The 15,021-nt window shown below is 41.4% G+C and overlaps 1 protein-coding gene across 1 annotated transcript in view; it reads right to left on the minus strand.

The window, feature by feature from the left end:
- Positions 1-897: 897 nt before the first annotated feature.
- Positions 898-15,021, minus strand: part of Msn (moesin) — a 75,148-nt gene continuing 61,024 nt past the window's right edge. The window contains exons 7-13 of the mRNA XM_004872247.3: positions 14,640-14,736; positions 12,611-12,774; positions 6,088-6,218; positions 5,681-5,841; positions 4,197-4,289; positions 3,624-3,848; positions 898-3,018 (exon numbers count right to left, since the gene is read on the minus strand). Coding sequence (XP_004872304.1) covers positions 2,854-3,018; positions 3,624-3,848; positions 4,197-4,289; positions 5,681-5,841; positions 6,088-6,218; positions 12,611-12,774; positions 14,640-14,736 — 1,036 coding nt within the window. The 3' untranslated portion in view covers positions 898-2,853. The remainder of the gene's footprint in view (positions 3,019-3,623; positions 3,849-4,196; positions 4,290-5,680; positions 5,842-6,087; positions 6,219-12,610; positions 12,775-14,639; positions 14,737-15,021) is intronic.

The raw sequence follows: 15,021 nt of genomic DNA on the forward strand, positions 1-15,021 counted from the left end.
TGAAGTAAACTGGAAACACATGTGGAAATATCAAATTGTTTCTTAGGTGTGAGAAATTGCAAGTGTAAATGAGGACCAAAATGTATAATAGATATTGTGAAATAGGAAGAAAATGTTCAAATGGCAAGGGGAACTAGGGAGGGGAGAGAGGGAAAGGAAGGAAGGCAAAAGAAAAAGAAAAATCAGGAAAAAATGAAAACAAAGCTTTTGTAAATAAGGAGGGGGAAAAGGGGTTAGAGAGCGGGGAGGGAAATGGGAAAAAAAAATCATGATATGTCACATACAAGTACAAATTCCCTATGATGAATGTGATCATTGTGTATATCTAAAATCTACCAATAAAATTAATTTTAAAAAAACGTAAGCGTGGCCCAATAGCTTCTGCACATATATACTCTCCATCTTCACAGTCATTTCCCACTGCCTTCTATAACAAGACCCAAGATAGTTTCCCTGACAGTTATTGGAACTATACAATAAGTTAGGGTTGTAAGAGGTAAGACGAATCTGTACGCCTTCCTAAGAAGGAGGCAAGGCAGGTCTTGAGACTACAGGAGGAGTTCAGAGACAAAAGTAGGTAGCCCTGAGGTCCCAATGCCAAGTAATTCTATGAGCATCACATGATCAATGCAGAGTCCATAATTACACTAGAAAAGTTGGCTTAGAGCTGCAGAAAGGACAGTCTGTTAAGTCACGTAGTCCTATGATGTTGAGAGTTAACACTGCTTTTTTGAGCTTATTCTCTGTTAAGATAGGGATAGTCATGTCCCTCCTTTCCATAAAATTTAAGTGAGAATGAAATGAGAGGAAGGATAGAAAGGTGGTCTATAAAGTGGAAATTATGGTGAAATATCTTAGGGCCACCCACTCAGACCACAAAGAAAGACTGAGTAACAGTGAAGTCTTTCTAAATTTTATTGGCACTGAAATAGAACATGGGTTGAGCACAATCCCCTCCAAAAACAATTTTTTAAAAACCCAAGAATACACAAAAAGACATGAATATAAAATCTAACCTTTCTCCCCAGCCTCCCTGGTGGAGGGTTACTGCCTTATTTAAAGCAGTTTAAATTTCCCAATTCTAGGTTTTAATTTAGCCAATACAGGGCATAAATGAGTGTCAAAATAATTCACAGCAATACACACAACACTCCCCAAGGTCAGGTGGGGGGGGATCCAAGGAAGCACTGGGCTAGGGGCACTGCACAGAGGCACAGGACCTCCCCTTGGGGAATGAATCCTGGGGAGAAGGCAAATAGAAACAATAAAACTAAATGCCAACTACTTTAAAAATGTATTGTATGACCTATAGTGACAGGTAACATCACTAATACTGAAAGCTTCTTACATTAAATTTCTGGCAAAATATCCTTTTATAATATAGTATATGCTTCCCAGGCATGGGGGTGGTAAAGGACATGAGGCCAGAATGATTCTGCCCCAAGACTAATATTTTCTAACTGTGCATTAGCAAGAAAGGTAAAAAATCAATATTGAGTTAGATATCACTAGAATATATAATACTGGTACAAAGGAAAAAAGCATACATGAGATAGAGAGGAGGAAGAAGATATTCCTGGGTTGAGGGCAAAGCATGGGGGGTACAGAAGGGACCAGGCCAGAATCCCCAGCAGCTCTATGGTATGTAGGCCATGGGACAGCATAGTTACTGATAAGACCTGGGTTAGAGGTTTGTGAGAGGCAGGGCCCAGGCAGGGGTGACAGGAACGAACTCCTGGGCACCTGAGAGAAGTAAACTGTATCAGAGGCATGGGCTTCTTTACCATAAGTAGGTTCTTCTGTTCACTCCCTAATTGTGCCTACTGGCGTCAAGATCTAGTGCTCACCATCCTAAGGCCCAGATGGCTACGAAGCAGGAGCTGTAGCCCAAGTAGTTCTGATGGGGGAGAGTGTCCTAAACTGGTAGGAAAAATACTGACACAATGTATAAACATTTCCTCCCTTTTGGCAAGAGCTGTATATATATAGGGCTGGCTGAGCTTTTGGGTACTCATCACTACTGTTCTAGCTGGAGGCGATTTAGGGATTGGAGGGGGCAGGGGCAGATCCACAGAGGAACTAAGGACCTGGAATAATGAGGTACCACTGCTCAAAAAGTTCACTTGACAGCAGTTTAGATCCCCATAAGGCACTGGGGTACGCATTACCCATTCTTTCCTGAATAAAAGGGCCAATGGCCTTACAGGATGTGAAGCCTCTTGAAGGCACTGTCTCCCCATCCTACTCTAGGGAGAAACTGAGTCCCTGAACTCAGAAAAAAGGCTTATTGGAACTGAGTTTGTAATAGGCCAAATCTGGGAGGTAGAAAGAATGACTGAATATTTCTTTATTCTCCAAGCATCTCAAAGCGTCTAAAAGGGATGGGGCTCTGGGAGGCCAAATTCTAGGTCAAGTTGACCCTGTCATAGCCCTACTTCTTTTCTTAAACCCTGTAATACCTCAATCCTGAAAATCACATGACCTGGAAGAGGAAGGCAATGGTGGTATAGGGTAGTGGAGAATACTTAACTCTCACTGGGCAACAGCTAAGTGTAGGGGTTCTTGCCTAATCAAGTGGAAAGTGTCTCTGAGCTCAGGAAGTGGTATATTCTAGCAAGCTAGATTAAACAGGTTACAGAGGGGAAAGGGGGGTCTCATTGGCACCATAGTGGGCCATTTGTCTGCCCAGGGAACTTAGCCAGGCTGAGGGGCTAGGTCTGGTCCCATGGCTGCACTGAATGGTTGGCATGAATCTAGTTAGTGGCTCCAGCACAGTGTAAGTTAGACAAAGGTATGGGGATTATAAGGAAGAATAAAGAAGGGATCCCTAGAGGCTGGGTGTCTATTACATGATTACATGGACTCAAACTCATCAATGCGCTGCTTGGTGTTGCCCTGCCGGATCTGACGCAGGGTCTTGTATTTATCTCGGCCCAGTCGCATGTTCTCAGCATGGATCATGTCATTGGCGGTCTTCTTGGATTCATCACGGGCATTGGCCAGCTCTGAAGTGAGGGCCTGTGAAGATGCAAGGGGATGCAGGGATCAATAGCTTCCTCTCATTTTAGCTCTACTTAATTTGATCGGACTTCTTTTCTTTCCTTCTCTTCTATATATCTACATCTATAGCTGTATCTGTATCTATGCCTATATAGCCATCAATCTATCCATCTGTCTGTCTACGCATCATCTATCTGGAGGGAGGGAAGGTGGAAGGGAGAGAGAGAGAAAAACCAGTCCCATTAGGACTGTAGTGGGGCAAGAATTAAAAAAAACAAACACACAAACCTAGGGGACTAATTAATTGACAATGGGAATCCCTTTATAGCAGAGCAATATACCAAAGATTCAAGTAGATATTTTATCAGCTAGATATTTTCTGAACATAAGAGGTGAATGGAGTTGGGGCAGAGAGAAAATCCCAACAAACAAAGTGATAACCTGGGGCTGGATTAATAAGTGAGAGGTGGCCACTCTTAAAGTTTCACTTGAAATAGGCTTAGACTTTCATGCAGCACCTGGACAGTCTTCTATAACTGTCCTCCCATGGTGGTCTAGGGAATGTCATGGGCTATTAAGTTAATGCACATAGTCTCCTTGACCCTTTGCTGCTGCTTGTATACCTTCAGGTGCTTCTGCACTCGCTCATTCTTCTCTGCCTCAGTGGTACGTTCCTCCTCACTACGGTCCTTGGCCATAGCATCAGCCCGCAGGTCAGCACTGGCCTCTGCCCCATTCTCATCTTGTTCATCCTGCTCATTCTCTGCAGGCTCTGCCACATGAGGTGTACTCATGGCAGTCTTCAACTCAGCACGAGTCTTCTCCAAGTCTTCCTGTACCATCTGTGCCTGTCCAGTGACAGAGAAAAAGACCAGCAGTTAGACCAGGTAACTTGTGGCAATGTATGCATGCCACGAGTAGTGTGGCTATAGGCAGATAACAAATGGGCAAATGATTTCATCTACCTGATTCCTAGTTTCCACAGCTATAAAACAGAAGCATTTGTATCAACTTCCCCAGGGATATTGGGGAATTTGGGGAAATATTTGAGAAAGCACTGAGCACCTTCCTCCACAATGCCTGCTGTACAGAAAAGTTGGAAGCTGGAAAGAGCCCAAACCTAAGGAATCTAAGAAGTTCAAATGTATGCATGTGGTACACTTCCCACAATATTTTGCTCCAGTGCTGTGTCTTACCTTCTGTTGCCATTCCACAGCCTCACTCTCCTTCTTCTGTCGGGCCATCTCTAGCTGAGAGATCCGAGCTGTCAGCTCTGCCATTTCTGAAGCCTACAGATAAATTGGAAGCCTGTGAGGGTGGGGCCTCCTGGTCCTCAGGGCCCAGGTGTCTTCAACCACAATTCCCCTGGAGAACCAGCTGGAACTTGCTACTCCATTTGCTTACTGCATTGGGAGGTCTTTTAACTGTTATTACTCCACTTCAGTCCTATCTTCCTCACCTAGGACTTCCTTTGTAAATCATAGCTCCTCTCCTAAACTGTAGGCCTCACAAAGACGATAATATATCATTTCTGTACCTTCCTCATATCTGTCCCTCCTCCTCCTTCCCTCTCCTTCTCCTCTCATGTATGCATGCAGTTGAGGCCTCAGTAAAGCTTTGGAGATGACTTCCTAAAGTACCATACCCTTCTCTGCTATCCTGAGATGCACAGGTCTCTGCTAAGACTCTTTCCAGGACAAGTAAAGGAAAGAATTAAAATATCATAAGGTGATATGAACAAAGGAAAAAAGTTTATGCACACCTGCACACCTTGGGCAAATTTTCCATAACAGCTTCTTTCTGAGAGCTAGGTTTTTAGTTCCCTCAACTCCCACCGCAAATAGTACAAAGGCAGAGCATATGTCAAGGAATTTAGACCACAGGTTAACTTCTGAGTCAAAGAACCCTTGGAAATCGTGATGAAAATATGGACACTCATCCTCCTCCCCGCAAATAATGCATGAACACACAGTTTTGCACACATTTCAAGGAATAAACCCAGAAGTGGGTTCTAATCCTTGTTCACCTACAACTGTGTGACCTTTGGCAAGTCTCTTAACCTCACTACGACCTAGTTTACTTATCTGGAAATATTATCTCATATGGGGATTGATCCCAAAGGGTTGCTGGTAAAAAGAAACAAAAATGTAAGGAAAAGGTAAGCATGGCTAGCATAGCAACACACAGTGGCTACTAACTAAGCATGAGTCTCTTCATTTCTCACTCCTCACTCCTTTTCTTTCGTCAGGGTACTGACTCAGATCTCCAAGGGTTAAGAAAGTGAACAGAGCCAGGCATGGTGGTGCACACCTGTGGTCTGTAATTCCAGCACTCAGAAGGCTGAGGCAGGAGGATCACCATGATTTCGAGGCTAGCTTGGGCTACATAGTGAGTTCAAGGCCACCCTGAACTACATAGCAAGACCTTGTCTCAAAAAACAAATGAATGAACGAACAGAAGAAAGAATAAAAGAAAAGAAAGACTAAGGACATTCTGTTTGCACAGGTTTCTGAGACACACCATGACCCCTCGGCTTGCTTCTGAATGAGCTGTTAGGGGCTTGTGGAATGGAAACCTGCTAGGAAGAGCCAGCTCTTCAGGCAGAAGTAGCTATACACAGGCAGGCAGACAAAGGAGAAAAGGAGAGGTCCCACAATCTCAGCCCATTGTGCAGCCTTACCAACTGTTCTTGAGTCTTCTTCTGGTCCCGGGAGGCCTGCAGCAGAGCCTCCTTAGCCTCTTCAGCTTCTTGACGCTCCTTGGCCAGCTTTTCAGCCTCGTTCTGGGCACGCTTCCGTTCCTGCTCAAGTTCCATGGCTCTGCGGGTCTGTTCTTCCAGTTCTAGGGAGAAAAGAAGGGAGAGGGCAGTGAAGGGCACAGGGATGAAGATGGCACACTATCCTCGAAATTCTCAACCTCATGGCACAACTGACAAAAGGTTCTGAGAGCTCTTCTCCCATCCTTCATTTATTCTTTGGCCATACCTGGACTATATCATCTGGATCTATAGTTCAGGTAGAAAGGTCTCTAGCTCACACAGTCCCAGATCTAGGGAAACTCAACTGCCACAGTAACTTCAAGCCTCACCTTGCTGAGCCTTCTTAGTCTGTTCCTCAATCTGCTTCAGCTTCTCCATCAGTTCTTCTTTCTCCCGTTCAATCTTCTCCTTCTCCTTTTCTGCCATCTCACGCTTCTTCTTCTCATTTTCCAGCAGGGCACTAGGAAAAGGAGAAGGGAAGATGGAACAAACAGCAAAGCTACATAGAAATCAGGGGATTCCCAAGCTCCCCTTAGCCCCCACTCTTCCAACACACCCAGAGCTTGAGAGCTTGGACCACTCTCCCTTACCTCCACATCCTTGCCTACATATCACAGCCCCACGTAGGGTGGTATGCTCATGGCCTAGTCAGGAAACCCAATCTGGAATCCCTGATCTATGAGTAACCCACTGAATAGTAACCCACTAACCTAGCTATGTCGCTGCTTTACTCTTGTTCTCAGTTCCTCTATCTGTAAAATGGCCTATATGTCCTGCTCTGTCTGTCTTTTCAAGTTACAGCTCCATACTAGGATGGTATGCTTCAGGCTATAGATCCCTATGGCTAGGTCTAACTTTGCCTACCCTAAAGCCTAGTTCTAGGCTCCTTTCCCCCCAGACTGTGCTGCAAATCTAGAATAAGTATTTTATCTTGCTCTAGCACCTCTTTCCAGAAAGCCTTCTTATACCTTGGCTAGATGTTTTTTCTCCCTTTGAGCCCTCAAAATACTGGGTGTACCCCTTTTCATCCCTATTCTGTTATTTTTCTCCATAGCACTTTTTACAATATCAATACTGCATAAGTTATTTATGTTTGTCTCCTCCCATTAGAATGATAGCATCAAGAGAACAGGAATTTTTGGTCTTTTTTTCATTACACAACAAATATTTACTAAGTGAATGAATGGCACAGCCTTTGTACCTTGAGAGATATATTACACACACACACACACACTTTCTTTCATATTAGACCATGAAGACCTAGAAGGCTGGTTCCTGCCAGATTCAGCTCTGTAAACTGTAATCTTGGTAATTTTCTTCTGAATAAATGTGAACCTTAGCATCTACACACTCATATATGAAGTCATTTCTACTCTAATAGATAAGAAACCTTCCAAGGTTCCAAACTATCTCACTGTCTGTCTTTCTCTCTTTCTCAGTAGTGGGGATTGAACCTAGGATCATCCACTGAGCTACATCCCCAGTCATCCCCAGAGTCTTACTAGGTCACTAAGTTGCCCAGACTAGGCTCTAACTTGTGATTCTTCTACTTCAGCCACCCAGAGTGCTGGGGTTACTGGTGTATGCCACCACACCAAGAGGGATCCAAACTTATTATAACAGAGCACCTAATACAGTAGTACTTCTTGAACCCTAATGTGCATAGGAATCAACTGGGATCTTTTGAAATAAATTATTAAGGTAAAGTTCACATAACAAACCATTTTAAAGTGAACAATTGAGAGGCACTTAGTACATCTACAGTGTTCTTCAACCATCATCTTTTGCTAGTTCCAAAATCATCACTCCACAGTAAAACCTCATACCCATTAGGAAGTTCCTCCCCACCTCTCAACCCGACGACCACCAACCTACCTTCTGTTTCTACAGATTTTTTCTTATTGTGGATATTCATATACATGGAAACACACAATATGTAACCTTTTCTGCTTGACTTCTTCCACTTAGCCTAATATTTTCTAGGTGCAACATAATGTAGCATGTATTGCTGAAAAATATTCTACTGTGGTTTGGATATGGTCTGTCCTAAAGGTTCACATTTTAGAGGCTTATTCTCCAATGTAACAGTATTGAGAGGTGCTGAAAATTTCATTAGGTGCGGCCTAGTGGGAAGTGATGAGGTCATTAAGGGAACAAAGCTCAGAAGGAATTAATCCTGTCTGAAGTGAGTGGTTTGGGTTTCCCAGGACTGCATCAGTATTTGTGAAAGTAGGTTGTTGTAAGTAAGCTTGGCACCTCCTCTGAATCCCTCTTCCTCATGTACTACTCTGTTCTTGCATGTGCTCCTGCTATATAATGATGCCATTTGCCATGTTATGAAACACTATAAAGCTCTTACCAGATGCAGGTGCCTGATCTTGGACTTCTCAGCCTCCAAAATCATAAGCCAAAATAAACCTCTTTTCCTTATACTGTATCCAGCCTCAGGAAGTCTCTTCTACCAATACAAAATAGACTAAAATATATTCCACTATATGTATTTACAATTTGTTTATCCATTGATAAACATTCCATATTTTGGCTATTGTTAATAATGGTCCTATAGAAAGGTGAGCCGGTCCCACAACCCGGAAGGAAGCTCCCCCGACGCCATCCCAAGCTCCTAGGGCAGAGAAGCTGAGCCGGTCCCAGAACTGGAAGGAAGCTCCACCACCGCCATCCCAAGCTCTTAGGGCAGAGAAGCTGAGCCAGTCCCAGAACCCGGAAGGAAGCTCCCCCACTGCCATCCCAAGCTCCTAGGGCAGAGAAGGTGAGCCACGTGGGCGCCAGAACCACCCCCCCACACCCAGTAGAAATGAGAAGACACGTAAACAAGCCTCAAAAACAGACTTCCAGATCACCTACAGCAACCCCAAAGGGAAATGAGATGGAAAAATCTGATACTCAACCACCTGGACTCTCTGAACTGGCAACAAAAGAGGATCTGGGAAAAATGAAATCAGAAATAATTACTCAGATAACAGCAAAGATTTTGCTCATGGTGCAAGACATGATTAATAAATCTAGAGAGGACACAGATTAAAAAATAGAGGATCTGAGGAACATGATGGAATCCCAACATAGGAAACAAATGAAATCCATAAAACACATGCAAACAGATTTCCAAGAGATTAAAATCTCCATCGAAAGTCTGTGCAGCAGAATGAACCAATGTGAGGACAGAATTTCAGATATAGAAGAAAAGATTGCAATTAGTTACCAGGAAAAGAAAAATTGCTTTAAAATTGTAAAGGAACATGAGAAATCAAACCAGCAGCTGCTAGACGATGCAAAGAATAACATAAGACTGACTGGAGTCAATGAAGAAAGAGGAGAGAGTGCAGATGACATAAAAAAACTGTTCACAGAAGTGATGCCAGAAAACTTCCCAAGCAGGGGAAAAGAACTTGACATACAGATAAGTGAGGCATACAGGACTCCAGCTAGCCTTAATCAAAAAAAAAAATCTACACATAGGCATATAATAGTTAGGATTCCAGAAATCCAATAGAAGAATAAAATTCTACAAGCAGTGAGAGAAAAGAAACAAATCATATACAAAGGAAAGCCCATCAGAATCACAGCAGACTTCTCAATGCAAACCCTCAAGGCAAGAAGAGCTTGGAGTGATGTATTTCAAGCCCTAAAGGAAAACAGCCTCCAACCCAGATTGATGTACCCTGCAAAATTATCTTTCAAAATTGATGGAGAAATAAGATACTTTCATGATAAAGAGCACCTCAGGAACTTCAAGAATATCAAGCCGGCACCCCAAAAATTTTTAGACAATACCCTAGGAAAAGACAATGAGGATCACAACCTCAGGAAACCCAGCAGAATGAATCCATTGGGCGTGATAAATGAAACGCAACGGGGGAGAATCCAACAAGAAGAAAAAGTCATGACAAGGTTTTTAAAACTTTTAACTTCATCTCCCTAATGAGTATATAATTCAATCTTGTTATTGTACTGATTAGTATTTTTCTGATTCTAGAGTTGCATACCTTTCCTTGTGCTGTACTGGCTATTTATCATCTTCTTATGTTTCCTTTTTAATTGGGTTGTCTATTAATGAGCTCTAAGAATTCTTTATGTATTCTGCTCATAGGTTATATGCATTGTAAATACGGTCTGTTTAAGGACTACTTTTCATTTTAATGATGTTATTCTAAATTTTGATGAAATCTCATTTATCAAGTTTTTTTCTTTTATACATCATGTCTTGTATACTAGGTAGTTCTTGTCTACCCTGAATTCATAAACATTTTCCCTTATAATTTCTTCTTAAAGTTTTATACTTTTAGGCTTTCTTATTTAGGTTCATAGATCCCTTCAAGTTATTTTCATGTATGGAAATAAAGGGTTGAGGTTAATTTTTTATATATGAATACTAGGTGTTCTAGCGCCGTTTGCTGAAAACACTATCTCTTCCTCAGCTCTTGAATCGAGTTTATATTCTATAAAATGCTAATGTTAAATAATCTTTCAAAACTCAGTGGACCATATATGTGTGGTTCTATTTCTAGATTCTCTGTTTTATTCCAATGATCTATATGTCTTTCCTTACACCAACACTGCCTTGATTACTGTAGCTTTAGAAGAAGTCTTAAAATTAGGTACTAAACGTCTTCTAACACTGTTTTTGTTTTTGTTTTTAACTTTTCTAGGTCCTTTGTACTCCTACATAACCTTTAAATTTCAATATCCAATTCTTTATTTATAGCAAGTATACATAGTCCTGAATTCATATATATACTTTGTGTTTTCTACTCCTGCTAAATTCAAATACAAGTTCTATGGGCTCCTAGAGATTTCTTAGTATTTTCTCTGTAGATGATCATTTCATCTACATATAAAGATTTTGCTTCTACCTTGCCAATCCTATCCTAATTGTGTCATTTTATTGCCAGACTATTTTGGTGGGGCCTAGGTTTCAAAGTTCAATGGACAGATAAAGAGTAAGCATATTTGCCCTTGTTCCCCACCTTAAGGAGAAAGCATTGTGTCTTCTCCATTCATATAAGGTGTTCTCGCTGGAAGTATGGAGGTACATGTCTTTAATCTGTTGAGAAGGCTCTGTTCTACTTCTAGTCTCCTGATAGCTTTTACCATGAACAGCTGTGGAATTTAGTCCAATACTTTTTCTCCAACTGGTGACAGGATCATATGGCTTTTTCCTTTCCTCTGTTAAAATGATGACTTTTGGGGGTGGATCTTCCAATGCTGAACCAACACTGCCATCCCTATAACAAAACCACTTTCTACATCCTGCCAGATCTGACTTCTAAGAGTTTGTTTTGTTAAACAAATTTCTATCTATGTTCATACTTTTTTCTTCTATTATCTTTATCCAGCTTTAGGATTAGCACAATGTTGATTTCCTAAAATGAGGGGAGAAGTGTTCCTTCTTTTTTCTGCTTTAAATGTTTGATATAATTTATCAGTTAAAATGTATATGAGCCTGCTGTTGTCATATAGGTAGGTTTTCAAGCTAGGAATACACTTTCTTTAATAGGTGCTATTCAAATTTTATATTTCCTCCAGAGTTAGTTTCATTAATTTGTCTTCCAAGGTACTTCTTAGAAGTTGTCAAATTTATTTCAAAACAGATTTTTGAAATATGCTTTCTATATCCTTTTAAATTCTGTAAAATCTGTGGTAATGTCTCCTAGATCTTGATATTGTAATTTAAAAAATGTATAACTGATATTGTGTAACAGGAAGAAAAGGTCTAAAGATGCAGGGGAAGTGGGCGGGGTAGGGGAAAGGAAAAAAGGGAAAAGAAAAAATATGAGAAAAGGAAAAAAATGGAAACAAAGTCTTTGCAAATAGGGAAGGGAGGGCAAGGGAAGGGGAAAAAAATAAGAACCAAGAGACTCGTGTAAAGGTACAAGATCCCAATGATGAATGCAACTGTATTTTATACCGAAAATGTACCAATAAACTTAATGGGAAAAAAAATAATGCTCCTATAAGCATGTGTGTATATATATTTGCTTGAATACCCACTTTCAACTATTTAGGGATACTTACTAAGCAGTGGGATTGGAGGATTATATAGTAATTCTATGTTTAACTTTTTGAGGAACTGTCATACTGTTTTCAAACTTTTTACATCCCCACCAGCAATGTATGTGGATTCTAATTTCTCTACAACCTCACCACCTTATTTCCAGTTTTATTTTTTGTGTCTACACTGATAGGTATGAAGTAGTACCTCATTATTGTTTTCCTTTGCATTTACCTAATGACAAAGGATATTTACATGTGTCTGTTGGCCATCTGCATATCTTTGAAGATATGATCACCTGGATCTTAAGATGCAGATTTTGATCACTGGTCTGGGGCAAGGTCCTATATCTTGCTTTTCTAACAAATTCCCAAATTGATGATGATGATACTGAGCCTCAGATTACACTTTGCGGAGCAAGAGGCTATACTGCAAATACAGTGGGCTTTCTAGGGAACATTCTGGGGCTCTTCCCATTTCTTCGCAAAAAAACCCTATAGAATGCAGGCTTACATGTGCATAGAGCTCTCTGCTACTGTCACTAGACTAGTCAGCCTGGAACAACCCAGAGTCTATCTAGCATACCAATGGCTTGAAGTTTATAGATAATAGGAAACTATGAAATGCCCGTCCATCCTATATACTTCTGATAGTTGCTTCCCAGGAACAAGGATGTCTACACCTGAGAATGAGTGCAGGGGCTATCATCTCTGCAGCTCACTCACTCCTAGTCCTAGGTTGACTTCACATCCTGCCTTGGCAGGTTCAGAATCTTTGAGCAGCTCCCTTACCCCAGCAGTAGCCCTCACTCCAGGCTCGAATTTCAGCTCTGTAGCACCTACCGCTCCATCTGCTTCTGGTGCTTCTCCGCTCGGGCCTGTGCCTTCATCTGCTGCACTTCAATGGTGTCAGGCTTGCGGCGGCGCATATATAGCTCATGGTTTCCCATGCACAGGGCTAAGATCCGTTTATTAATCCTCAGCCGGGGAGCATAAAAGACAAAGTCCTGGTGGAAAAACAGCAGTCAGAAAGAGTTTGGAAGAACAGGCAAAGGAGAACATCTACCTTCTGAAAAGCTAAATCCAAAAGCACTGGGAAGATTGTTTATCCAATCCTTTCCAGTACAGATAGGAAAACTAATTATCAGAGTGGCGAAGTGATTTGCCCATGGTCAGATGCTGGGTTAGTGGTAGACCAAGACTAGAATTGAGGTTTCTTGATTCGGCAATCAGTGGAGTCCACCAAACCACAATACCTTTCAACCTTTAGTTACAAAAAGCATCCTAAAATACCCTCAACTCAACTAAAGGATCAGAACTGTCTTTCTCTACCAATTAGATATGATACTGAGTTTTAGAGGGCCTTTTTTAGAAGCCACACAATCTCTGCATACTACCCTAGTGGGTGCGATATAAGTGAATGAAGTGCTGCTGTAATCTCCAAAAAACATGTCCCTGACTCAGACCTTGAAATGCTTTTTAGAACAAGGCAGGCTATAAATACATTTATAAATACAAAACAGTGATTTTCCTGGTTGTTGTTTGCTAAATAAGCCCTTTATCTCATCTGGCTTTGTTACTTACCTTTTTCTGATGAGATTTTGGGCACAGCAGCAGTAAAAAACACACAAGAAAATCCAGTGAGTTTGAGTTAGTTACTACCAATACCACTGGACCAAGATCATCAGCTGATGGGCTAATCACTACCTCTTCTGTCAAAGCCAAACTGCTATCATTTCATATAGCTTGGGGTACAATGGAAGGAACACGGGCTTTTAAGGTCAAATACCTAGGCATAAATCACAGCTGTACTGTTTTAGCTATGTGATCTTAGACAAATCACTTCATCTCTCTGAACATGAATTTCATCAACTTAACGAGTATACCCACATAATCATGTTGCTGAGCCTTTAAGGAGACAACACATATAAAGTAACTACTAGAGGAAGTTCAGACACCTTTAGGGTGAAGAAGGTTGAACCCTTATGAAATGGGTCAGGCTCAACAAGGCCATTGGCCCTTGTTGGACACAATGAACACCAGAAGAGTAGACCCTCAAGTAAGTTTCACCTCAGGTAGAAGTTTCTATCTTACCCTCAATCACCAGCTTTCTAGTCTTGTTAGCCACAGACAACTAAGTAGGTTAGAAGGGTGGTGAACACGTTAAAGGAAGATCTAGATTTGCATTTCCTTGATTTTAGGTTGCTCTGGAGAGAAGTCTGAGAAGGCAGCCATAAAGTTATACCAAAAAGCAAATTTGGATTTGGACTTCATCTGGCTCTGTCCTGTTACTACAATTAAAGATAAAAAGTATGTGAATGTAATCTACTTTCTAGGGCTGAGAGGCTAAGAAAGATGAGATGGACTGTTTCTATCACAGAGTCTCAGAATAGTGGAAGACAATGGTTAAGAAGCAGCACTCAGGGGGTGGGGATTTAGCTCAGTGGTGTGGCCGCCTGCCTCGAAAGTGCAAGGTCCTGAGTTTGAGCCCCAGTACAAAAAAAAAAAAGAAGCAAAAGAAGCAGCACTTAGGACTGCCTGTACCTCTCCTTTATGAGAGAGAGAGAGAGAGAGAGAGAGAGAGAGAGAGAGAGAGAGAGAGAGAGAGAGAGAGAGAGAAAGAGATCAAGGTCCCACTGAGACACAGATAATAGAATGGCACCAGGTACAGGATGATTCTTAGCCATTTCTTAGCATTGGTGTTTCCTTCCATATCACTCTCCATTTGTACCTCCTGTACATGTGTGTATGCACATGTATACACACACACACAATTCAGAAAAGGAAAAGACAAATACTATGACATGATTATGCTTAGCATAATCCAGGCTTTGGTGAATACCTGTTATGATCAAAGAGAGGAGTCACTCACCGGGGCTTTTTTGTCAATAGGCTTGATGACAAATTTCTTGTCATTGAAAGAGATGTTCCTGATTTCACTCCAGGGGAAACCAATCTTGGGAGTCAGTCTGTAGCAGTGGAGACCAAAAGCATCAGGTCAAGGACAAGATAAAAAAGGCACAGAGGGCTAGTGCTTTGCCCTTATTCCTCTCTTTTCAAAAAACTTCTTTCTTGAGGAGGTAGACCCATTACCAGTGTCATCACATGCCATGAGATCAATTGTCAGCATTAATGTTACATAAAGGACCTCTTGCTACCACAACCAACCTATTATTTCTTGTTCCAATATGTTGAGATTTTTTTCCACTTTGGTTGAAGCACGTACCTTGTAAAAGTCCTTTAAGAGCATCCCT

This window comes from Heterocephalus glaber, unplaced genomic scaffold (assembly GCF_053883595.1).
Source record: "Heterocephalus glaber isolate CG9 unplaced genomic scaffold, H.glaber_assembly_v1.0 deba00001790, whole genome shotgun sequence".
Lineage (NCBI taxonomy): Eukaryota > Metazoa > Chordata > Mammalia > Rodentia > Bathyergidae > Heterocephalus > Heterocephalus glaber.